The following is a 26,032-nucleotide window of genomic DNA, read 5'->3' as shown; positions in this document are numbered from 1 at the left end:
GGGTCTAGTTTCTCCATTTCTGTTTGTCATCCAGGTTAGCTCTTACCTGGTGACCCAGAATGACGTGCTCCACCTGCTATCATTTTTACCTTCGCAAGTGCAGTTAATGGGCTGATGCAAGACAAAGTCATCCAGGGTATCATTTAGCATATAATGTATCTGTCTCCTGCAGTTAAAAGTCTGATCTGAACTGACTCATTTCCTTGTTTTTGCTCGCCTTTTTCTGTCTCTTTGAATCGAGCAAACATAATGAATTCAGGATGTCTCATCAGAGGATTTCAGCTCATGTTCACATTATTACCATCAGTGATGTAACACTGTGGATCTTTGCTTTTCATAACAAAGCGGATGCTCCTCACATATTAACCATTTTCTGGTTTATTTTAAAGCTTTTGTCCATGAATTAGAGCTGCTTCTATTAACAGAAAACAAATTATAAGGAAGGGTTTGGAATCCCCTTCGAAATCTATCCAATACTGTCTATTCTGTACGCTGTCAAATAACACTTCTTTATGCTGAAAACCCAGGAATGACTAAGATTGTACAGGCCTTTATATTTACCGACATATTGACATTATATAATCCAAACAGTCGCAGGGCTCTCATAGTCTGTACAAATAATGAGCATTGAAAACTCACTGGAAACTAAGGTATAAGACTGTCGTGCTGCTATGTTAAACTGAGGCAGGACAGGAAGGCGAGGATGTGAGGGATGTTATCATTTAGCAAAAATCTTAATTTGGATGCTTGTGGACAAGATTGGAAGAGGTTCATACAGCTGCAGGGTTTCAGAGGAGCGGACACAGCTGCTGTTTGAAAATGTGAATGAAGTTAAACTTGGACACTGTGGTCAGTAATCTGCTGGCTGTCTTGCTCGAGTGCTCGGGCACTGAAGATCGAGAAACGTGGTTTCTGTTCTGGCTGAGGGGGAGTCTCTTCACCTGGCAGGAGAGCAGAAGAGAGGGATTTGGGTATGAAAAGAGGACATGTGCATTGAAGAGGATGGCGGCATCGTTTCAGATTAATGACAAACATGTATTTACTGTATGTGATCAGGGAGAGGAGGGAGTTACATAACAAGATGGCTGGTTGTGGTTTCCCTGCTGAAATCGGGCAGATCAGTGCTGCAATTATTAAAGGTTGCGTTCAGTGCAATGTCTCTGATAAAAGAGGAAACGCCTCCATGTAAAGTAGTTTCTGATGGCACCACAAATTTTCTTGTAATTGATTATAAAAATGAAGATGATGATGCTTAAAGAAGTCGGTGATTTGCCGCAGGATTTGTATCACTTGTTTGCAGCGTTGCACCGTGGTTGAGCTGCTGAGATCTGTTCATTTTAAAGGTCCAGTGTGTAGGATTTAGTGGCATCTAGCAGTGTGGTTGCAGATTGCCTCATCCTCAAATATGGTGGCTCCTTTAAACACATAAATTGTGACAGGCCCTCTGTAGAGTCACTTTTAGTTTATCCGTTCGAGGCTACTGTGGAAACATGGCGATGCAACATGGCAGACTCCCTCTGTAGATATAAAAGGCTTAATCGCAGGTAAAAAAAATACACAACGAGTTCGTTTCAGGTGATTATACACAAATAAAAACATAATTATGAATATGATATTACATTTCTCTAAATGGATCCCCTTAAATCCCACAAAAGGGACCTTTAAAAGCAATAGAGCCGACAGTCGTTGTTATACCGTTTAAAATGAACACACATCAAATTATTTTATTTTTCCTAACAAATGTGTGTCATCAGTAGGGATGGAAAAGATTTAATCATGGATCACAATTAAAAACAAAACATGATAAATTGATCGTGGTGAATTCCCATTAGTGGAAAAATTGTATCTTGGGATGATTGTGAATATTCTCACATAAGTGACTTGAAAAGCTGCTTTCCTGATTTTATTTTTAATTGAATGTTCACAAAAAAAGATGTTTCAAAACAAAACAAAATACAAGGTGAAGTGATTCCAGTCTGTTTGAGTGCCACAGAATTTTTTTAACTGTATTTTGATGATTATCGGGATAATATTGCGAATTACAAATATCTGGCCAACATGAAATGATGCCTTGTAATCAGTTTCATGATGATGTATGTTGATGCCATCAGTCCTGTTGATAATGTAAATTCAGTGAGTCTTCACTGACACAGGGCCCATGAGGTAGTCAGTGTTTTAAAGAATATAATCCCGACAAGATCAATTAATGGAAACAAAAGTGATTTTATTTATTAATTCCACTTATATTCATCCCAATGACAAGATGCTAAAACATGCTGAAGCTTGTTATAGTAAGTAATAATACAGAAATTCCTTAGTATTTACTGTCGACATATTTGTGTTAAGACAAAGTTTCCCTCTCCCTGTCGACTCGCTGCTGCCGGTAGCGGCTCTCATGTCACAATATCGATGTGATCCGTGTCGACCGTGTGCATCCCCCGGTTTGTCACTGAGTGGAGGGGCCCAGCTACCGTGTCACAGGTGTGACGCTGAGAAAGGTCAAAAGCTGGGAGACAGATGGCATGCACAGACACACACACACACACGCCCACACACATACACACACACACACACACACACACACACACACACACACACACTCATACATACACACCCTCCCACACACTTTTAACACTCCCAAAGGGACAGAGATCTATTGTGCAACTCAGATGGGCATCGCTGCAGCCTGTCACTCACACACACACATTTACACGCACACACACACACACATGCACGCACACACACACACACACACACACACACACACACACACACACACACACAGACACAGTGAAAGTAGCCAAGCAGATGTCTTATATGCATGTGGTGCATCCATTTAGTGTTGAAATCCATTTTGGTAGTGGAAAAAAAGACAGAGTATACTTAAACTAATGAATTATTATTACTGCCTGCTTTTAGTGCTGCTACTATTACTGCTAATAATAACATTACTGATGATAGTGATTAGAAGTAGGAGGTGAACAGGTAGACGAACAAGGAAAATAATAAGAGAGCCATATGTTCTGGTTTCTATGATCTACCTGCTACAGTAATAAACCTTTATTTGCATCTTGAGTTGTCTGTGAGATCAATTTAGGCGTCTCTGATACTTTTATTTTTACCACGGCTGCTTTCTGACAGTTTTTTAGTCAGTTTTCTATTTTTAAATTTTTATTTTCTTACACATCTCAAAGTCAGCCAGTGACTACCTGTGTCTGTCTTGATGACGGTTATTGGACTGAGCTAACACCAGGGTCAAGGATGGAAATCATTTCATCCCCGACAAAAGTCTTATAGCCGACAGTGTGTTGTATTTTTATTAGCCATGTTAGCAGCACACCATGAAATCTGGCACAGACGTTCTTGCCCCTCGCGGGTTGAATTATAATGGCTTTGGCTGTCTCCTCACTCAGTAAAATTTTAATTTGTTTATACTTTGCTTTATGGCCAAATACCTGCAGAACTAATAACATTCCCATCAGCTTCAGCTGCTCTTTTGCTGTGCTAATTAGCTTGTTTTGCTGATAAAATGTTAGGATACTAACACACTAAACCGATGGTGAACATGGTAAACACTTTATCTGCTAAACAGCAATATGTTAGCATTGTCACTGTGAGCATGTTAGCATGCTGTTGTTAGCATTTAGCATAAGTGCCACTGTGCCTATGTTTTAACCTTTTCAAACCAAGGACCACTTAACCAATAAATAAACCTTCATGGACCTCCTAACTTTACAGTTACAGCCTAATTGGATGACGACCTTACACAGTAGCATAATCCTATTTGCTCATCACTCATCATTGTCTCCATTGCCATCTTAATGTGAACACTTGTGCTGCTTTTTGTGAGATGTCTGTTAAGCAATGTCCGGCTCCAAACTGGACAATTTTAGTTACGTTAGGCTACGTTTGCTGAAGCCTGACACAGCAAAAACAGCCAATTCAAATAATAACATTTGAATTTACACACGAGTTGATTTTATATTAAAAACAGCACATCTAGCCTACTCACTACGAGGCTTTGGCGTCGCTCAGACAGTTTGAGAAACACTTAATTTAAAACATGATATTTTCCCAAATCTACTCGCGGTTCGTGGACCACTCTTTGAGAAAGGCTGACTTAGACTCTTGTTATAATTATCTAACAATGTTGTCAGTAAACTGAACCAAAATATTTTCTCAGCGTGTTGCAGTCTTGAATTGATTTTAGCATCCTGCGCAGCTATTAGAGAGATATAAAAAGATCTGAAGACAGTGATGGTCAGTTTATCTGCTGCAGCCGGCCATGCCTCTTCTATCAGTCATCACCTTTTATCGTCCATCCCCCCTTTTCTCTCCCGTCACTGCTGTCTCCTGCCGCCCTCCAACTATTACCATTTAGGGTATCCATGCCCCGCTGCCAACAGCAAAGAATGTGTGTGTGAGTGTGTGTGTGTGTGTGTGTGTTATTGCAAGTGTTGTGTTTGCGTTTCACCATGTGTTTGTGGGTGCCTGTATTGTCCTCCTACGCACTCTAATGTCGGTAACGTTTGGTGATTTTCTGGGGCTAATAATGTGCACAGAAAGACTTGGGCAGGCCTCCTTCCTAACAGTTGGTCTTTATGTGAGTGTGTAGGTGTGTGGGTGTTTGCGTGTCAAAGGTGATGTGTGTGCAGAGGCGTTTGTGAGTGTGTGTGCAGGCGTTAGACACTCACCATTGTACAACACTCTGAGCGTGGAGGCATCTGACCCTCAATAATAGATGTGGCTGCAGTGAATATTTAATGAGTTGGGGGTGTAGATGCATGAACACATTTACACACACATACATGTGGAAATGGAAATATATCCACACCTGTATGACATTCAGACTGAAGCTCATGGGAAAGAGTTCTCTGTGTGTTCGGGTGATGCTCTCAGTAAGAGATACTGTGGAAGTTGGCCAGCCGGCTACTTTAGCTCTCACTCCCCTCCTCACTCCTGTCTCTCTTTCTCTTCCAATAGGGCTCTCAGGATAGTGCTGGCGGTCAGGAGGGACTCGTACCACCACCTTTCTCCGCGTTCCCTCCACCTCCACCGCCGCCCCCCCAAAACGGCCTGGCCCTGGATTACGGGGGCAGCCTGTACGCAGCGGGGGCCGTCCAGGGCCCCGTGGAAGCCGGCGGAGCAGCGAACAGCGCCGCCAACGCTGCCAACAGCCTCAGTGCTCAAGTGAGTGCCAGCCTCATCCTCTGTGTGCTGCCCACATCAGGTCTTTGCCTTGAGAGGCTGCCGAGAGCGAGAGTGTGGAGGAATATGTGTTATAGATTGAAAAGTAAATATAGTAAGTCACTGGGATGCACCAATCTGACTTTCTTCTCATAATACTGATGCTGCTACCCAGAATCTGCTTACTAACCATCCAAATTACACATCTGATCGTCCTTTTTTCTCCTCTCCGTGCAGAACTTATTAAGATTCCCCCTCAGGTAACATGGAGCTGTAACTACACATCGATTCTTAAGGAGAAACTTGCTTCAACACGCCCCCGTCACAAATTCTAAAAATGCGCTTGAACCCGAGACTATAGCTCAGAGGCATTTGAACCGGTAGTTTGACATTAGCTTAGACGGGCTTCAGCAGAGTGAAGAGGGACAGAACAGGGGATGTAAAATGTAAATGCGCCCCAAACACTATAAAACAGATCATCGCTGGAAACTACTATTATTACTACACTGCTGCTACTGGCTAGCAAGCTGGTGTACATTATTATTTCTACTTCCTACTTCTCTTAATTGCATCTTTCTGCTCCACACTGCTGATGGTTGATTGCTCTATTTAGACTTCACACTGAGATAAAGCAATAGCATTATCAAATATATATGATAATATATTACAATATAATGGAAGGCTGTGGTTTGTTATACTCCGAGTACGTACGCGTGCTGGAAATCCTTGAAAGTGCTTACATTTTAGTTTCAAGGGTTGAAAAGTACTTGAATTTTGGATAAAGTGCTTGAAACTGTAAAGGCATTACTTTAAAAAAAGAAAGCTTTATAATTGCTCAGCTAGATTTTACAACAGTAAGCTTTTTTGTGTTTTCCGTTAATAAGTCATCCCTCTGTAGAATCATGTAACATATATTTGGTTGTTTACAGCAAGATGTGATTTAATGTGTAATTGTGTATTATGTATAAATGTGTAATGTGCCACAGCTGCAAGGTGCTAGAAAGTTTAACATGTAGCTTGAAAATGCTTGAATTTGACTATGGAAAGACTTAAAAACACTGTGTACTGCTAGGTGTTTCTATTATTTTCTCCAACTGTTTAAATCATTGGGAGTAGGGTACATAACAGAGACAAAAGTTTGATAATCCTTTTTTTTTTTAATCACTTTTCAAGCGGAAATAACAAATATTCTCGGGGTTCAGCTTCTTGATTCAATTTGCTTTCCGTTTTGTACAATTTTCAATCAAATATTTTTGGATTTCAAACTGTTCGTCTGACTGTGGAAAGATCTGTCACTTCTGTTCTGGGGAAATGTGTGGGCATTTTGCACAATTTTCTGCCATTTTCAATATAAAAACATGACTTTATGAATCTAGAAAGTGGTTAGATAAAGAAATAGTCGTTGTAGACCCATAGCTGTCACACTGTAAACAATGACGATGAAAGATTTCTATCATCTCATCTTATATGTCTCTTCCTTTCCTCCTTGTTTTCCGTCCCAGCAGACAGATGGGTCCTCCCAGATTGACGGTCAGTCAGGGGTTGGCTCGGGAGGAGGAGGAGGTGGAGGGACGGCTGGGGTCGATACGGACGATAAGGGGACCCCCAAACGCCTCCACGTGTCCAACATCCCCTTCCGCTTCCGAGACCCAGACCTACGGCAGATGTTTGGGGTATGTAGAGCAGAATATTCCCCGTTTCACTTTGGCTTTGGATTGAAACACAACTCAAAGGATCAATCTGGTGATGTCAGCACTGCGACCTCAGATTTCTCTTTACCATTTATTATATATCAACGAGTGGGATTGTAAATGAAAAAACGCTCTGTGGTATCAGTTTCAGATAAAAGGAATCAGTTTTTGTCCTACTTGACAACAAAACATTGGTATTCCATCTTGTAAAAAGGTTATTTAAAGTCAGGTGAAGAAATCTGGCCTTGCTCCTCTTTTTTGTAAGAGGAATGTAAAATGTGGTGCAGGGAAAAGAGCAGAGGAAGATCTAGTGGAAGGAAAGACTAGCAGGGTTGGCTCCGTGCCAGCTCATCATGGTTGAACAGTGCTGACACCCCGTGGCAAGATGCAGCACATGACTTACATGCCTGTTCAGCCTCTTCATGTTCTTCCTCCTCTTTCCTTTTCAGCAATTTGGCAAAATCCTCGACGTCGAGATAATTTTCAACGAGAGGGGATCCAAGGTAGGAAGTTGGAGATTGCATGAAAATTGCTAAAAATGTGTTACCAAATCTGAGCCAAGCAAAAGCTTAACAGCTATTTTCAACCTTCTCTCACTCCCCCCCTCCCTTTCTTCTCCCATTCTCCCCTCTCCTCTGCTTGCAGGGTTTCGGTTTTGTAACATTCGAGTCGAGCGCAGACGCAGAGAGGGCCCGAGAGAAGCTTCATGGTACGCTGGTGGAAGGACGTAAAATCGAGGTAACTCACCAACCTCGCCCCTCTCTCCCCCCCTCCCTCCCCTCCTTCTTTTTTTTTTTTTTTTTTTAGAAACAGTGATCATTTTCTCCTCTGTTTCCCCTCCATGTCCGACTATGAGAATGAGTATGTTCTGGTCGTTTCTGCCCCAGAGGTTTCCGGATGGCTGTATGTGTTCAACTCTAACCCCTCTGGCTTCACTATAGCATGGTGCAGTGGTGCCGCGCACACAGAACGTCTCTTACGATGGCACTTCCTGTCGATGTTTTATGCTGTCGTTGCTGTTCTCTGTCGTTGATGTTGTGGGCTGTCCATTGCACCTTGATCTAAAAAAAAAAAAAAGCTGTGTGGTTTGCAAAGCATGCTGGGTGGAGTGGCTACACAACAGGCATGGCTGGAGAGACGTCACTACAACAGGGTTGCTGACGATATCCGCTTCTGTCACAGCATGTAGGATCTTTTCTTCTTTTATAATTTTTGTTTTGTTTTCCTGCACCTTTTCCATCACCAACATCACTTCTTCCATGATCATGATGAGTGGCCATGTTTGGTTTATGGTTGTGTTTATGACTAGAAGGGCAGTTAACAGCCTCTCAGTTATTTTTCCTCTGAAAAAAAAGTGCTTGCTGGTGTCTGTAAGAGGCTACTGTATGTTGCATGGATGGATCATGAGGTCAGATATCGTCTCGGAAGTTTTTCCACTCTTTCCGTTTAATATTACGTGGGTGCCTCTGGGTTTTAGCAGTTTTTCTTTTTTCCGTTTGATGTGTTAAGACATTGATGCATGACGGGGGCATTTTCAGGGGGCAGTGTTTGGGGGAATGAGACTGCCGTGAAACGTGTGGTGTCATTTCTGATGCTTCAAAAAAGCTGTTTAATTTCAGACGTGCAAGATGGATGGGGAAAAAAAATGTTTTGTTTACACACACACTTGCATCCACCACTCCTGAAAAGGAAACGCCAGATCTCATGGAAGTGCATTTTGTTGTGACATCTTTTTTTAATTTGATTTTTCAGCATGAGCTCGGATTTCAGTTGCAAATGGCCTTGGGAGATCAAATACACCATGCTTTCACCATTTGCTCTGGCTCTTGATTTTAAAATCACGCTTTTGTATCTTTTTTTTTTTTTTTTACTTGCTACTAAAGCTCCTGCATGGTTTCGAATGTCCTGCACTCTTCTTCTCTGTCTCTCTGTGTGTGTGTGTGTGGGTGTGCAGAATCAGAAATATGGAGGGCGGAGAGAGGATGAACATGTGACGAGAATGCAATAGATAGCTGTCGTTCCCTCTCCTTTCCTTCTTTTTTTATTGGTTCTCCTTCATCTCTCTCCACTCTTTTTCACCAGGCCAGTCTGTCTGTCTTTGTCTCTTTCTCCCAGTTTGTGTGTCCCCATATGCACCTGCATTTCTGCTGTCCGTCCCTTCCCCCATATCTCTGTCCATTTTCCTGTCCTGTGATGTAGTCAGGTAGGATAGATTAAGTTTGATTTTGAGTGATTATTTTGTCAGTTATTTGAATATAATCTGGGCTGTAATTAAAGGGTAGTTCCCCCCCAAAATCTGATGTTAATTTTTGACATTTTCTGTTTCCTTTATTTATGATCTGTGTTCGTAGTGGGTTTTAACCAGTAGAGGCTAGCTTGTTGTCCAATGGCTGATACTTGTAGGTGACACGTGACCTGTGACATCACTTCCTCTCTGCCACAGGGTGGGGGTTGCTTCTCATTACCTCGTTTTTTTGTTTATGTTTTTCTTTTGGTTCATCATTTCTTTCTTACATATATTTTCTCTATTTCCCTGATGATTTTTGTATGTTGTTGTTGTTGTCAGTCTCCACGGTAACTGCTCGCGTGTCCTCACGCCGTTTCCCTGGCAACGGTAAGTTGTGTACACATGGCATCATCTTTGAATGACCCCTCCCCCCACCCCATCCGTCAGTAAATTATATTTAAAAAAAAATGCACCCAACACCCAAATGAAGGACTCCTTTACTGAAGGGAGCTTGATTGATTGATTGACTGATTGACAGAACCCGATTGGCTAATCCTGTGATTGATTGGGGAGGTGGTGAATGAAATGATTACGAGATTAGCCCTTGACCGCATGGCATTATAGAGGCCACTTGTATAACTGAATGTACTGCATCTATCTGCAAGTGCAACAACTATGACTACCACTTCTTATGCATTCATTCCAATCACCTCTCTAACTGCATTCAGCATTTAATTCCAGAGCTGTATCCTGCATGGTTTACTCTCTTTCTCGTCATCTGTATGACGTCATATAGTACTATGTCATCTCTCTGTGTCATGTGTCAGCCAATAGCTGCATTTTTGCACCTTAGTGGGACAGCATGCTGAAGCATGAGTGCTATGTCAGCTTTACTGGAGGAGAGGATAATAGTTGTCTGTTTATCATGGTGTACTGAAGTACTTGATTATCACTTTCTGTACCACTCTGTAGTCTGCAGATAGTTGTAGAGGTATGGCTGCTCAGACTTAACATCCAAATGAAAGATATGTGTATGTGGATGAGTAGTGTGCGCCCCCAAAGAGGATGCAAGCTTATTTTTTACTTAACAGCAAATCTACTCTTCATACGTAATTTTTAGCATTTAAGAAACAAAAAAAGCTGTCATGAAATAATTCAGACACACGAGCAAACTTAAGTACAAAATCTTGTCACTGATGAAGTAACGGCAGCTTTTCTTTGTTTTGATTTCTGTAACGAGGTGTCCTTGTTTTACTTTTCGATCAGTTTGGTTCTGGATGGTGTGTGTTGGTGGTTGTGTGCTTTCGAGGTCTCTCTGGTGTGCGACACTGATCTGGAATGCCTGGCAGTGTTTCACAACCATGGTTTGATTTAACTTCTTTTTTTTTTTCTTTTTTTTTTTTTTGAGGAATGATATTTGCATCCCCCATCCTCCTCTGCCTTTATATCTCGACTTCTCTCTCTGTGTATACTCGTTCTTGCTCCATTCATCATTTCTCCATTGTTGCTCATGTACAGTTAGATCCAATGTAGGCAAATGGTCAGATGTGTTATGTGTGTGTGTGTGTGTGTGTGTATTGTGTGTGTGTGTGTGTGTGTGTGTGTGTGTGTGTGTGTGTGTGTGTGTGTGTCTGTATGGTGTGTGTGTGTGTGTGTATCGCATCTTGTTGTTTCTGTTTGTTCATTAGAGGAATTGCACATTTGGATGGATTGTTCACTCTCTCTGCCTCTCTCCTCTCCACCTCATGTATGTGTTTTTTCTGTGTCTTTTTTCGTGTGGACTGGCTCCTCCTCCTCCTGCATCCCTCTATATTTCTGTCTCTTCTCTGTCGTTCTCTCTCCCTCCCTGTCCTCCTTTTTCTGTATGATGTGTATTTGATTGGGAGGGCTGCCAACCTTTTTTGATTGGTCTCTTGCTGCATCTGATGCTTGCTGATTGGCTAGTTTTTGCTCAACTCTGGTGATGTGATGCGCTCTTGATTGGCTGCGTGTAATTTGTGTATGAACTCTTTCAATTGATGTTTTTTGCATTGTGTTCAACTGATGAATCTGCCGCTTAATTCACCTTCTTTTTCCCTCCTTTTTTTCAAAGGTAGCAATATAATGGTCTTGGATTTTCTTTTTGAATGCTTTTGTTCTGAGATATTTCGTTGTTTTCTTTGTTCTGTGTGCCAATGGTTGCATTGTTTGTGTGCAAAACTGCCTGACTACTCACCAGGATCCTTGTTTTTAAATGTCTTTCTCCTTCAAAAGAAGCGCATGCATCAAATACCATCGCTGCTCATCAACAGAATTAACCTCTGTCATAAGTTTAAAAAAAAAAAACTGTTTAAAGTGTAATGACACCTCACACTTAAAGCTAAATATGAAACCTCTGACCATGAATCTCTCACAGAATATATTCAGTTTAAAGAAAGCTAAAACACAGACTGTAATGTGATTGATTCTGCATCATATTGATAATTCCTCACTGCTTTATTACATGTTAAACTGGGTTGACTCTGCCCCTGACCACTTTTTCTGGTGTCCAGGTCAATAATGCCACAGCCAGAGTGATGACCAACAAGAAGATGACCACCCCTTACTCTAACGGAGAGGGTCTTGCAACTCTGCCATACGGTAATAAACTTTTGAATTGAATAAACAGCCAAGGCAGGGTAATGTGGCTTAAAAAAATATCACCACATATATGAAAGTTTTCAGTTCTAGTTTTATATCACCCTTTTTACATTTTTTAGAGCTTCGTGCTAGATTTGCTACATTCCCTTCATACCTGTTCCACTGAAATGCATAACATCTGACAAAACAAAAGAAAGTTCAAGTTTTTGATTCCTATTTTCCTGGGATCATTATTGTTGGACTATAGAACTTTGTGAAACAATTACTAGGAATGGAACAATAAAATATTTAATCACGGATCGCAATAAAAAACAATTACAATAAGTTGATTGTGATGAAATTTTTAAATTATTGGAATAATCATGAATTTAGTTAATTGTGAGTATCCTCACATGGATGACTTGCAGAAGCTCTCTAACTCACTGACGAACGGCCCTATATTGGTTTCCTGATTTATTTTAAATTGCCTGAGCCTGTCACCATGGCTGAAGGCATGGCTTGCACATTGTGTAAATACTGTGGCTTCCAGAATAAAGAATGACAGGAAGAAGAGGTTACCACCATTCATTAATCCTTCACTGGTGCAGGAGGACCTTATAATTTATGATTCCAGTATGTTTAATTAAAAAGTGTCATTTTACGATGTTTAAGAATATTTTATTGACTGTCAGGATCATTTTGTGAATTGTAATTATGTTGGACAGGATAATTGTGAAATGTTCATATCGTCCCATGCCTCACAACAACATTATACTTTATTTGTAATCATGATGATGTGACTCCACTAAGAGTCTGTATTATAATAACATTGAATCATCCTGTGCTGGCAGTAGGAGTGGGTGATGATTTTAATATGTGATCGCCCGTCTGTGTTATGTGAACACAGTGATGTAGCCAATTAGATTGAACCAATTACTTCATCTCGCTATTTCTTGGGTGATGTACTGTAACAAATGCAACTTGGGATACAGACAGCAACATGGCTGATAAGGAGCCTGCCAAAAAAGCGCCATCTTTAATGCCATGATGTGTTTAAATGATGCATGTAGAGAAATTTATAAGCCAATTACAATTCTGGCCTCTGTCTATGAGGCATTTCAAAATTAACAAAAAGATAACAGTTTAGATTATTGATCTCTTATTGTCAGATCGTGGTGTCATTTTTTGGCCAGACTGCCTCCGCTTACCGAGTAGTGAAAGCTCTCAGATGTAACCTGTGCAGACAGACAGTCAGGAAGCTTTATACATCCTTTCTTTACAACGAACAGCACAGATCACTGTGAATAAATGCTTTTTGAGTTTCCTGTCAAATTCTGCCTCAATGTACTTTTCTTTTTTGTTGACTACAGCTGGATGGAAGTTGAGTCCCATGGTTGGCGCCATGTACAGTCCTGAACTCTACACAGGTATGACAAAAAGGATTAACTTTATACCTCACGAGATGGATGGAGACAAGATGCATGAATGCTGTTGTTATCCTGGAGGTATTAAAGACGCTGTTCGTTCTTCCCCTTTCTCTCGCTCTTTCTCTCTGTCAGTACCGGGGTTCCCGTACCCAGCAGCAGCAGCAGCTGCCTCCACCGCCGCGACCTTTCGAGGTGCTCATCTCCGGGGTCGTGCCCGGCCTGTCTACAGCGCAGTCAGGGCAGCTGTGCCACAACCTGCCATCCCGACTTACCCTGGGTAAACACACAAACATTAATGAGAACTGATAACCAGTAAACTGCTATTGACAAATAAATCTAGATGTAATGTTGTTTAAAACGCATGTCTTCACTTAGTTAAAAATAGTACCTCATAATTGTGCATGTTGTGTGTTTAATATATTTTCATTGAGATGTTGATAGTTTGCTGAGCTGAAATACCATTTCCTTGTACCTCAAAGTGGTAAAATGATACTGAACTACATTAGGATCAAATAAAGTAGTATTTTCTTTTAATAGTTTGTCTCAGTGGATTTAAGTAACAGTAGTATCACTCTAAAGTCAATGCATTTGTATACAAAGAGGTGGTATTTTGTCTTGCATGTTGCACGGTGTGTAATAATCTCACCCTTCTTTCTCTTCTCTCTTTCACAATCTGTTTGGCACCGTTTTCTCACCTCTCCCTCCCTCAATCGTCACCCTCCTTTGTTGTTCCCTGCAATGCCCACATGGTGGCGCATCACACCATTTTTTTGTTTTGTTTCGACTTTTCCACCACCGCTCCCCTGTCCTCTCTCTTCTTTTCTTTTCCTGTCCCTTCTCGTCTCTCTCTCTCAGTGTGATGGCCTATCAGGATGGCTTTTACGGTGCAGCTGATCTCTATGTAAGTATAACTCTCTCTCCTCTACTGCCTCACTCCTCACCTACGTTTTCCCCCTCTTGCCTGTGGGTTTTCAAGTGTGAAATGGCAAAGACCAAACCCGTAGAGACGTGTACTTTTGGGTGTTTTTGATTTACCCCAGACACATTTTAAGTTCTCCTGACTTTAAGTACAAATAAAGCTTTTCCACACAATGTTCTATCTCATGAAATGTTCCACACAGATATAAAAATAGCACTCAGCAGCCCGGCACACACACTTTCATCAAAGTCTTCATTCATTAGTAGACTCCTCTAGGGTTTGTCTCTGTGCATTTGTGAGTTAGTTTGTACCAATGTGATTATGAGTGTGTGTCTGTGTGTGTAATGGTGTCCGTGTGTGTGTGTGACCAGGTTGACAATAGCTGTTTCTGTTCTCTCTGTAGACTAGTGTTTCAGGACATTAGTGGCAGATTGCCCCAGGTAGGGTTTACACACTCTGTGTGAGAGCCAGTGTGCATCCTCCTCGTCTCCAATGACTGCGTGCTGCTAGACATTATTGACCATCTGAGATTGAAATGCCTTCTCTGTCTTCTTCTACTAACTCACTGGATTCTGACATGGGTGGAGTTGCGGAAGGGGGAAGAAAAGAATTAAGTTGATATTTGAATTTGTAAAGAATATTTTACAGAAAGCTGCAATAAATAAAATACCGACAGGGAGAGATGGATGTACATTTTAGGATAGATTAGGTCAGTACTTGAACAGTGGACACATTCTTTAATCAAAATTTGCATTTGTGATACAGTTCTGTGACAAGACAACTTATTCTTTTCCTCAATGGGAAAACAAATGGCCTTTTGTCTTAATTCGGTCAAATGTAAAAGGTCCCATATCATCTTTTTTGATTATAAAGCAGGTCTAGATGCTATAAACACTGTGAAAGTATCAAAATGTTCAGTCCATGGAGAGATGCACACAGCCAGTATTCAGAAAGTGTGCCTTTAAACGGCCCTTTTGTAAGGTTGTGATGTCACAACTATAAAGTCACCCCCCTCAGCCTCACACCCAGTGCAGCCACGGTGGGTGGTGACTGCTGACCAGTAGTCTTAGAGAATCTTAGAGAAGGGCCTGGTGCTGCATTCATGTACTGCTCGGATGGTCCCAACTTCAGTGTGTTTATGTGTGTCAGGTTGGAATGTGGGAGCAACCGGGACAATGTTGTGCATTTTATTGCATTTAAACAACAGCACATTGACAGCTGTTACGGTATTTGAGTGACAAGGAGGAGCAAAGGCAAAGGATAATGTAAACCTTGAGATATATTTCACAAATATGCATGTTACCATCAACCTGAATTTTACTTTCTTTGGATTATTCCGACAACATATAAATCCACTATTTAAATTACCAGCAATTACAGGTGCTGCAGCTATGGGCAGTATGAGAGAAATTTGTTTGTTTTTTTAAACATTAAAACATGTAATTCTCATAGATACCCAAAATAAAGAATATGAACCTGAAATGAGCATAATATGGGACCTTTAACAAAGCAAAACTTATCTTTGAGTTCAATATATTTTACTGTATTCTGAAGGCAAAAACAAAACAAACACAACCATGTTTTATACTATTTGACATTTTTATTGCATACTTGCATAAAACTGAGATATTTCAGGTAAAAATAAGGATCAGTTTTCAAGCCAGGACACTCATTGTATGAATTTACCCGAAAGCGTTTTTATCATACACAAACATGCACATCAGTAAAAAGTAGTGTGTCAGCAAGCTGCGTTGCCATGCTTGAAATACAAACAGGACATGAATAACGATACTAGCGAGGGATGTAGGACAGCTTATATCAGCAGATAATTCAGACCCCTTCCAGGAATCTCCCTATCTGTTTCACCTGTGGCATGCTAACTGAATCAATGTCGGCATGCAGACATACTTACAAGGCTGACTCCTCCCCCAGTCCCCACTCCCTTACCCCCTTCTCCCCTCTTTCTTCTCTCTCTATAAACCTCCTTTTTTCACTCCTCCTCACCCTGTTCATTCTTTTCTTCCTCAGTCATCAACTGAAATCTGTCCCCTTCTTCTCTTTCTACTCTTTTCCTTTCTCTCTGACTCGTCCTTTTCTGTTTTCTACACCCACAGCCTTTCTTTCTTCATCCCTCTGTACATGTCATCTTTCCTCTTCCTCCCTCCTCCTCCCCTCCTCTCCCAGTTCAGCCTTCCTCCCATAGCAGCAACTGTGTGGTCCTGAATGCGGGGACTTGGTCGTGACTGATCCTTTAGGGTAGAATGCAGCGGTGTGTGTTTTGTTTTTTATTTATAGGGATGTTTGGCCTAATACACTGTACGTTCTGAGTTTTGGGAAAGCATGCTGTGTCTGTCAGTGATTGGTCGCTGGCCACGTGAGCGTGGTGTGTGTGTGTGCGCGCCCTTTTTTTAATCCGACTGGCTGACTGTCTTCTTACACCTGTAGTTTTTTTTTTTGTCTGTTCATTGCTGTCCATCCAAACATGAATAATGACACAATCATCTTGCCACCCCTTCCCCTTTCTTTAACTGTGTGTTTTTGGTCGGGGGAACCGGGGTGGGGCACAGTTATGGGTATGAACTCTCTCTCCCTCCATGTCCAAGTCACAGTGGGAAAGATAATGCACTTAATTGCTGCATAGGGGAAGGCTACAAACAGTAAAGCACATCATGTACAGCTCAAGATGTTTTTTCCACATTAGTCATGGAGGGAGAGACCCACACAGAGCCTGAGCTACATCCTTGTGAATGCTGTACTGCACCAGATTAGCCAGTTTTGCTGACTGTCTGCTTGTTAATCTTTCGCTCTCTTCTCAGCAGTTTTTCTCACAATGTAACCCTTTAGATTCACTACTAGTCTTTTAGTATGTAGAGGAAATACAGCAAACCTTCTAACAAGAATTTACTTGTTTCTGTTTCGTCCCACCTCTCCCTCCATTATATCTCTCTCCGCTATCACACACCCGCTTCTCTCTTGCTCTCCTCCATCTCTCTCCCCTCCATCGCCTCATCACAGGGAGGCTATGCAGCGTATCGTTATGCCCAGCCGGCTGCGGTAGCGACTCCTGCAGCGGCGGCGGCTGCAGCGGCAGCTTACAGTGACAGGTGAGCGGGCTGTCCGGCACATCTCGGAGCTGACATGTCTTGGGATGATGGCTGTTTGCTTGCAGCACTGTCCTCCTGTCACAAAGCAGTCAACTCAAGTCACTTTATTTTAAAAGCACATTTAAGATCAACACAAGTGTACAAGTATCAAGGAAAGGTCAAAAACAAACACACGGATATAGGGCATAGGCTGCGTTTCCACTGCAGGAACTTTCCCCAGGGACTAAGACCCTTTGGAGGAACTCTGGGTGTTTTCACTGTCGGCACCAAGATCTGAATTAAGTTCTGGGTACAGAAGAAAGCATTTGACAGATGTACTGTTGTTGTATAGTCAAGCACAAAAACAACATGTTAAAACAGCTGTCGCTTTTTTGTATATCAGCAGTTTAATTTGCCTAGGTCCGACCTATTTCACATTTCAGCTGTGTCATATTCTGTGGCCCGACAGGTAAATTACGTCTCCAACCCAACATTAGTGAAAGTGTTATTAGTGAGTTATGACGGCATCAAATTTTAGAATTTTAGATCAATAAAATCTATACACTTTGAAATAGCTAAAAAAAGACAACATTTTATATGTAAGCCAGTGTGCGATGCAGGGGTTTTCTACCCGGAAGTTAATGTAAACAAACATTTTGAGTGGTTCTATACATGGCACATTCAGGTTCAAATGCCACATAACTAAAATGACTTATTACGAAATTTTGGGAATGACAATTGTGTGGATAACTTTTTCCGGCTCATGAGACCAGAGGGAAGACTTGAAGTATTTTATTATTTCATTTCTACACAAATCAAAGAACAGGAAGTGAATTTTCAAAACGGCCTTTCCTTCTGCGCTAACAGTATATGAGTCACATTGTACTCTGGGCCAAATGTCTTTTAATTTTTTCCAGGACACGTGATATCTGATGACTCATGTTTGATTTGTTTATTTTCTGATAGCTACGGACGAGTTTACACAGCAGACCCCTACCATGCTGCGCTTGCCCCGGCTGCCTACGGTGTCGGAGCCATGGTAAGTCCCTAAAGCTCACATATTATTAAGCATTCAAGAGGGAAAAAAAGTGAAGTACTCTATATTTTCCTATGGAGAGAGCAAAACAATGTGTTAGTTCAATTCTCAATACTTTACAACATCATTAGTTCCTATTGAAGACCTTTAATTTTGAAAAACAGGTCACAAATATATAGTTGTTTTTTTGTTTTTTTTAAGACAGGCTAGACATTGTAGTTTGGAGCCAACATTACTCAAAGAAGAATAAATAGTATATTTGTTGGACAATGTTCTGATTATTATTTACTACTACTATTTTTTAGAGAATGTAGTGTTTACACTGCTAGAAAGGGATCAGAAAGCAGGCAACTGTGTATGGGAATTTGTCGCATGTAAACACAATATCACCTGATATTGGTTTGTTTTGAAGATGGTCTTTGTGTCAAGAACTAGTTGGAAGTATCAATTAATGTGTTTAAATAAATTCCTCCACAGTAGATTGATCGTAAGGAAAACATAGAATATCACCAGCCTGATAAGTTAAGAATAATGTGCTTTTTAAAAAGATTTTATTGACTAAATGTTTGTCTTTTGTTGTTTCGCAGGCCACACTGTACAGGGGAGGCTACAGTAGATTTGCCCCTTACTAAAGACACTACATTTCCCAGGAGCTCCTATCTTCCATTGAATTACTCTGAAAGAGCTCCCTCTGTTGTCGTGGAGGTGGACTGCACCCAGTTTTAAAGTGTGGAGTCGACCACAACAAAGATATTTCAGATCCCACCCCTGAGCAGTCCCACGTTTTCTTATATACGCTACTACAGAAATAGAGGAATGCTGTATTAAAGACTGACGGATGGCCTTTGCATTAAAAAAAAAAAAAAAAAGAAGAAAAAAAAATAAAGACTCAAAATGGCCACCTTCCCTATTGCACGGCTGTATCATAGTCCCCTTCTTCTTATTCCCCCGGCACTCAGCAGCACAAGACTCGGGATGGAGGCCAGATGTTCTTCCAAAGGCTGTGTGTGGATTACTGACATTTAAATAGCTGTCAACCATGTATGAGACAGAGAGGAGTGCTGTGTTGCCGGCACACACTCGACATTTAACGAAACAGAGAGGGAAACGAGCAATCAAAGTGTCCACAAAGCATCGGAGCAGGAAGGTGCATCGAAAGAGCACCTGAAAACATTTTCAACCAGAATGACGAGTCACTAATATGATGTAAAAAAAAAAAAAAAAAAAACACCCACTGATGGATTTTTTGTAATTCCTCCTTAAAGTGGGTGGATAGTAATGAGAGAGGATATCCATTCTTGCTGTGTTCTGGTAGAGGGAGACTGAACATGGCGGCTTGGAGAGACGATGTGACGGTTTATAATGCTACAGAAATCACGTCCGAAAGCTGAAGGAGGGAAGTTTTATTAGAGCTGTTCCTTACCTCAAGTTTTCTTAGTATGTGGAAATGGTGAACCTTTAAACTTAAAATTGTTATGATATGCAAAGAAATTAGTTTAGAGAAAAAAGTTACCAAATTATTATTATTATTATTATTATTATTATTATTATTATTATTATTATTATTGTAATTATTCTCATTCTTATCAAACCATTATTTTCTTTGACTCAGCAGCAACTGCTGTCATAGGACATGTAGATCCAACAGTGAACCTTGGGGTTAAAAATCCAAAAATGAGCATCTGTACTACAAATATTCCACCTTTTGACTACTTGACACAACTACAGTATAGTTTCACATCAGCTTCACTACCACTAAACACTACAAAAAAGTTCAACACTACACTTTTCCTTCTTGAATTGATTTTAGCTTTAGATCCAAACTCAAACATCCACCCACGACCCTGGGGTTCAAGTACTTGTTGATCCTTTAATGTAGAGATTTATTATTTGGATTTTTCCCCTCGAGCTCCATCTTTTATAGAGCAAAGTCCAACATTGAATGAGTCTTCCTGAAACATACTTTAGTTGGTAATTGTGTTCAAGATGCTGCCAGCAGCAATTACTGAGCAAGAGAGAGATTCTGTCTGTGAGTGAATAGAAAATATTTAAATGCAAAACACCTTACTATTGTGCATATTTCTATACCGTTGTATTCTATATTTCCAAAACGTGGCTTTTTTTGGCTTTTGTTTTTGTTCCAAAGATTTGTAGAAAGCACATTTTTCTGCCGTATGTATAAATATATTATCTTTGTTATTGTTATGATCATAATCCTTGATAATCCTATTGCTGTCTTTATTTACTTCTTTTTCATCTTCCATTTGTCTTTTTTTATATCCGTAACTGTTCCTTTTTCATGAAGGTGCAAGTTAAATTTCAATTTTATTTCTTTTCTTTTTTTTTCATTTGGAGTAAAGATTTTGAGCTGAGAGCGTACCTGAGTGGTGACACACTAAAGGTATGCATGTAACACTACCATGTTTTTGTCCTCATGGTGAAATATTCAGTCAATCCATGCTACCTTTTATTTTTATTTGTTTGTTTGTGTTTTGTTTTGGGTTGATCATAGGATCTGTCAGCATGATTATATTTCAAATTATACAGGAACGGCTGGATTATTTTTCCCTTTTTGTGTCCATATTTTGCAGGTGACTGCAGACATTTTGGATTGAATGAACATAGGTGTGTAGCACTTTTGGTTAAAACCAACTGTGTTCCTTTCTTTTTGAGTTTTCCTTGTATTTTAGGATTTTTTCTTTTTTCCGTAAACAGACTCCTTACATTTCAGTGGTTAAATCTGTCAGCTCGGCCATTGTGGTCCCTCCAGGTTTGTTTGAAGATAAACGTCTGAAAGTGTTAGCCTATCTCTCAAACATAAGCAGGTTAATATTCCAACATGGTGAAAAACAAAATGTCATTGTGGGATATGATCTAAGTTTTGTGTTAAATGGGGCAGTTATGTTTTTTTTTTTCCGTTAATTTCGACTGTTAACTAATTTCAAAGCTACCATTGTGTTTTTCAATTCTCACACTTGGAAAAACATGCAGGTCAATGTTTCTTTTTCTCTATTAAATGTGCTGCTGTTGGATTTTCTCATGACATTTAACATTTCTTTTTAAATATCTCCAAGTTATTATAGAATGTGCTCTGGACAAAATGCGGGAGGGGGGAAAAAAAGAAACCTAGCCAAAGATGCTAACAAACAGTCCCCAGCACGTTCTGGTTCCCAACTTGAGAAGTACTACATGAAATACACAAAGATGGACTTAACAAAGCCACTGACGGCATGGACAAACCAGCATGAGCGATACTTGTCAAGTTTAAAAAAAAAAAAAAAGTTTTGCATGAATCTTGTGTCTTTCATATTTGACTCCTAAGCAGCCGAGCCCAGTTGCGTTCTTCTTTACCACTAAACTCTGTAGGATGACAGGCAGCTAGCAGTTTGATGCTAGCTCACACAACAAAGAGCACAGTGCTGTTTGGCAAAGAGGCCTGCTGACAAACAAAATGGCTGCCGCACAACGGAACACGGGGCAGCTTCATTTTCCTGTCATGGTTTTCTTGCCACTGTAATATAGTTAACTATGTGGCCGTTCTTCATAGTTGCTATGGTTTCTCAATGACCAGTCCTCTCCCTCTGTCATGTCTATCCCCCTTGACTGCCATTATGTTTTTTGTTATTGAATGTCCATATAAAATGTTTTATATAAAAATGTTTTGTTGTGATCAAAGCTCTCAAAGGTTGTTTTCTTTTGGTATTCTATTTATTCAGTAAAATGGATGAGTGCTATGTTGCAGTTTCTCACATTATTGGACACACAGACAGTGCCAGTAGAGCTGATTTTTTAAATTTCAGTATTGATTGCCTAGTCAGAAGGCCGAGCTGCTTTAAACCTGCACATGTCTTTAGCTAATGAAGGGTAATGGAGTAATGGTGGGTTACATTTATGACGGGAATGACGCCAATTGTTAGCAATACCAGTTGAGAAGAACACATGATGCAGTATTGAGCACGTACACACACTGAAGTATATGTCCACAGGTAGAAGTTGGACAGTACTGCTTGTACAAGTGACTGAGACACACATAAGACGGAAGTCTTTCACAGCTGTTGATGTGCTGAGCAGCCATCTTGGATTTTGAGGTTGGGGTTTACCTTTGACTTTCCAAAACATGGAAATTCTGACGCCTAATGTCGCTATTGGCCAAGCTGTTTTAAAGGACCAGTGTGCAGGATTTGGTGGCAGGCCTATGCACCAATTAAAAATAGTCATGAATATTATATTCCATGTCTGCCGATAGATCTCCTAAATACCCCTAATCCTATCCACTGGATATTTAATCATGCAGATATTAGATATGTTGGTATTTATTATAGGTGTTCTCTTCCATTATTTGTTCAAGGATGAATTATAAGTAACACTGTGCTTAAAGAAGACAACATTTCTTTGGGGAAAATATTTATTGATACTTCTACTCAACTGCTCAACAGTCCCATATCAATTGTGTGCACAATTTTACAATCATATCATAAAAATAAAAATATATTTATGTCTCATCAGCAGCAGTGCATTAACATAGGAATAGCTCCAAAGAGAGGGTGGTTCATGGTTTGGAAAAGGCAGAGTAGGAGAGAGGATCAGGTCAGTCGTAGAGACGGTGATCACAGGTTTAGTCCAGCCAAGTGCAAAGGATGAGGGAGGTAGCTGGGAGTTTTTGCTTCAAGCAGGGAGACCTCAGTGAAGCATATGTATATATAATTAATTACAATATATAACTTTTTTTGATTACATTTGCCAATTTTGAATTAGCTTTGGCGCAATATTTCCCAAAACTCATATGGACACAACAAAAGACATCAGGTCAGATATTGTGGGAGGTGAGGGAGAACGGGGCGAGAGAGGAAGACTGGGCGAAGGAAAATCAGTACAGGGAGGAAACTGTTGTCTAGAAGAGCTGGTGGGGCTTCTAGACAATTCCATATTTCGCCAGGTCGCTGAGCTCCATGTCACCGAAGGCTTCCCATGGGCAAACCACGGTGATGTCTGTGCCAAGGCCCTCCATGCCGGGGATGTCGTCTCCGAATCTGAAAAAGAAAAGAAAAAAATGTTTTAATTTCCTGTGAATGTTTCACTTGAGTTCTTTTATTTGATATGTTGCAGACAGAGTACTCTGATCCTTAACTTAAGTAAAATCATCAGTTACAATAATGGGAACATTAAAATCCATCTTACCCCTTCTGGCCTGGTTTAGGGGCCTTGCTCTTGAAGGTACGAGCAGTCCTCTGCTTGAACTTGGGAGGTGCCTTCTTGTCGGCGGGAGTTGCGACGTCTGCCATTGCGATTAGTTACTGCAAGAGAAAAAGAGGAAGAGACAAAATATATGAGATCCCTGCAACTCTCTGTGTCGGCCATTTTTTATGTTCTGAGAAAAAACAACATCCAATTAGTCTTCATATGTAAGAACCTTCCTCCTCCTCCTTCTCCCCCTCTAAGCCCCATTGCAGATGATATAACACCTGCAGGTGAGGTCAACTTATAGACTAAAGCTACAGCTCTTTAAGACCCAGTTACACAAACAGCTTTGTCTATTTTTACTCTTTGGCTTTAAAGATTAATCTTGGCCAAGTTAAAGACTGTACACCTTGAGACCAGAATATCACCTAATGCCAGAGTAAGCCTGAAGTCAACACACTTACTGTATGTGTGAGATTTTGCCCCTGAACAACTATATTTTCAATCTGCCCTAATCCGACTTTTCTCTGACCTTTCTCTGGTCTTATTTTATGGGAAAGCTCAGCAGTGCTTTGGACAGAAATATACTCTGAGATCACTGATGGCCCCTTGGAGCACGCAAGCAAAACGTGTGACAAGCTCAGTTAACCAGTTAATATCTAAATTTCAAATCCTGATGGATTTTTTATATTTTCAAATGTAGTTACTTTATAGTGTGTGCCTTCTTCTGATCAGCCACATATAATCATTGTGTAACTACATCTATGTGATATTCTGATATTCAGCACAACTAATAGCATTCGTGTTATTTCAAAAACATTAAGTGATAAAAGTCAAGCCAACTTCATTTACGCAGCACTAAATCACAAAAGAAGTTATCTCATGGCAGTTTTCATTTAAAGCAGGTCTAGACAATACTCTTTTAAGTTCTGCTGATGAAAATACTGAAAGACATCCTTTTAAAATGTATGTCTGAACTGAACTAAAATACGCTCAATCTATCCAGACTGTAATCAGTCCCCTTTGAGAAACATGTTTTAGCCCGTAAAGCTGCAGAACTGACACCAGATGTGTTGAACAGGACAACAATCACAGATCATTCCTCTACCTCAAACTTTCCATTAAAATAGATCAAGTTGTGTCCAAATAAATCAGACTTTTCAAGCACTGATATATACGTCTCTGGTCATTTCTTTTTTTTTTAGTTTAGTAGATGGCAATAAGAAGATATTCACACATAGAAATGCAGGTGTGCTCGAAAATGTCACTAGAAGATCCCGCGCACTGCTGTTGCTCAGCATCACATTTTATTCATCCTACTGATGTTTCTGTCCTTCTGTACCTTCCTCAAGAGTATTTCTTTAAATTTCAAGAGGGACTCTTTTGAGGAAGGTCCAGTCATGTGCAGAATCTTAATATGCCTTAAACCTTCAGATTAAAAGGGATGTGTTCTGAGGTGTCCACAGCATCCAAAAGGTAAAAAGTAAAATTCATTCAGTGGATCTTGTGTTATAGTACTCGTAAACTGTCTTAGAGAAGAAAAGCTTTTGGTCAAAGAGACAGTCAAGATTGTGCACTGCATTAAAGTATGCACACACCACAAATATAAAGTGGAGAACAAGCTACAGAATAAACCTGGCTCTTTAGGTTCTTTTCTTTTTGAACACAAACACACTTGTCTAAAAGATAATTTATCTTCAGAGATCACATACCTGTCATGTGCACCTCACAGTATCATCTGAGCTCACCTTCCTGCCCTCTCATGTACTACGCTCTGTCCCTCCATACGGCAGAATTAGAAAGTCAACTAAAGCTTGCAGCAGAGTGAAGGTGCGAGGTGGATCTTACCTGTTTTTGCAGTAGCTTCTGCTTCTCTCGAAAGTCTCTGTTGGTCTGGGTCTTTCTGGTCTCCTTCCTGGTCTCCTCTTATATACTTACCCCTACTAATCTCCTGACATGCTCATCCACAATTTTCTGTACTGTTTTGTCTTTTAAGCCCCATCCTCTAATTGGCCTCTGTGCTCTATAAGACTAAGTAGAGGGCTCAAAGCAACGACTAATGTGTTGAGCCATGTGAGGATGTTTGAGAATTTACATAATGAAGCATGTCAGAGAAAAACTAAACTGGACTCACTGAACAACATGAATTGTTTTGGGACCTGAATCTAAACCTATTGTTTCCTGAACGGGTGCATTTTAGAAGAGTTTAATGTTATTGTAGAATATTTAAATAAATTCAGTTCACAGTTGTTTAAATGTTTTTTCTTGACCTTGAAAACAATAGTTTGATCAAAAAAATCTTAACTCAAGGTCCACTTACTAGTTTTACCAGAGCTTTCCCAAATCTCACACGTCTTCTCAGCTGATAAAAACGTTCTGAAACTGGAAAAAGGTAGAAAGTGGACTTACAATTAACCATTCTTTATCAAGCAACAAAAATAGTGAAGATTTGGGTGCTGTAACCAAACCAAAAGTGGATCTTTAATATTTCACCACCCTCAGACACATTTCTTCATGTCTCACATTGATGATCTTTCACTTTAGTTGGCTGTTAATAACCCAGTATTGTCCTGCTGTAACCTGGGTCCATGCCATGCGATGAGGGCTTAAGAGCTGAACCGTTAAGTGCTCTTTATTTAGTGATCGATCACCTGCATGGAGCACAGATTGTCGCTGCTCTTACATC

At 40.4% G+C, this 26,032-nt stretch overlaps 2 protein-coding genes across 5 annotated transcripts in view; one reads left to right on the top strand and one right to left on the bottom strand.

Annotated features, from left to right (window-relative positions):
• The window catches only part of LOC140997851 (RNA binding protein fox-1 homolog 2-like), a 40,343-nt gene extending 18,500 nt beyond the window's left edge, over nucleotides 1–21,843 (top strand). Inside the window, exons 3-13 of one of the 4 annotated variants that reach the window (XM_073467919.1) lie at nucleotides 4,984–5,190; nucleotides 6,693–6,860; nucleotides 7,328–7,381; nucleotides 7,524–7,616; nucleotides 11,637–11,724; nucleotides 13,074–13,130; nucleotides 13,263–13,407; nucleotides 13,986–14,031; nucleotides 17,065–17,153; nucleotides 18,099–18,171; nucleotides 18,756–21,843. In XM_073467919.1, coding sequence (XP_073324020.1) covers nucleotides 4,984–5,190; nucleotides 6,693–6,860; nucleotides 7,328–7,381; nucleotides 7,524–7,616; nucleotides 11,637–11,724; nucleotides 13,074–13,130; nucleotides 13,263–13,407; nucleotides 13,986–14,031; nucleotides 17,065–17,153; nucleotides 18,099–18,171; nucleotides 18,756–18,800 — 1,065 coding nt within the window. In that variant the 3' untranslated portion in view covers nucleotides 18,801–21,843. Of the gene's footprint in view, nucleotides 1–4,983; nucleotides 5,191–6,689; nucleotides 6,861–7,327; nucleotides 7,382–7,523; nucleotides 7,617–11,636; nucleotides 11,725–13,073; nucleotides 13,131–13,262; nucleotides 13,408–13,985; nucleotides 14,032–14,452; nucleotides 14,490–17,064; nucleotides 17,154–18,098; nucleotides 18,172–18,755 lie in introns of all 4 variants that reach the window. The other 3 variants (XM_073467927.1, XM_073467911.1, XR_012179393.1) reach the window with 3 other exon arrangements.
• Nucleotides 21,844–23,080: 1,237 nt separating this feature from the next.
• LOC141001715 (retinal cone rhodopsin-sensitive cGMP 3',5'-cyclic phosphodiesterase subunit gamma-like) lies at nucleotides 23,081–23,450 on the bottom strand. The gene is made up of 2 exons (XM_073472878.1): nucleotides 23,347–23,450; nucleotides 23,081–23,198 (listed from the first exon to the last, which is right to left on the bottom strand). Exons 1-2 carry the CDS (start codon nucleotides 23,448–23,450, stop codon nucleotides 23,081–23,083), a joined length of 222 nt encoding a protein of 73 aa, XP_073328979.1.
• Nucleotides 23,451–26,032: the final 2,582 nt, after the last annotated feature.

This window comes from Pagrus major, chromosome 1, assembly GCF_040436345.1.
Source record: "Pagrus major chromosome 1, Pma_NU_1.0".
In the NCBI taxonomy this organism is placed as follows: domain Eukaryota; kingdom Metazoa; phylum Chordata; class Actinopteri; order Spariformes; family Sparidae; genus Pagrus; species Pagrus major.
The sequence above is the reverse complement of the archived record's forward strand: the minus strand, read 5'-3'. Positions and strand labels throughout refer to the sequence as shown.

Excerpts from the sequence above, each read along its gene's own strand:
- LOC141001715 (XM_073472878.1), bottom strand. The coding sequence starts at position 23,450 with ATGGCAGACGTCGCAACTCCCGCCGACAAGAAGGCACCTCCCAAGTTC. Across the intron at positions 23,199-23,346 it reads CCTAAACCAGGCCAGAAGGG|ATTCGGAGACGACATCCCCG; the intron begins GTAAGATGGATT and ends TTTCTTTTTCAG.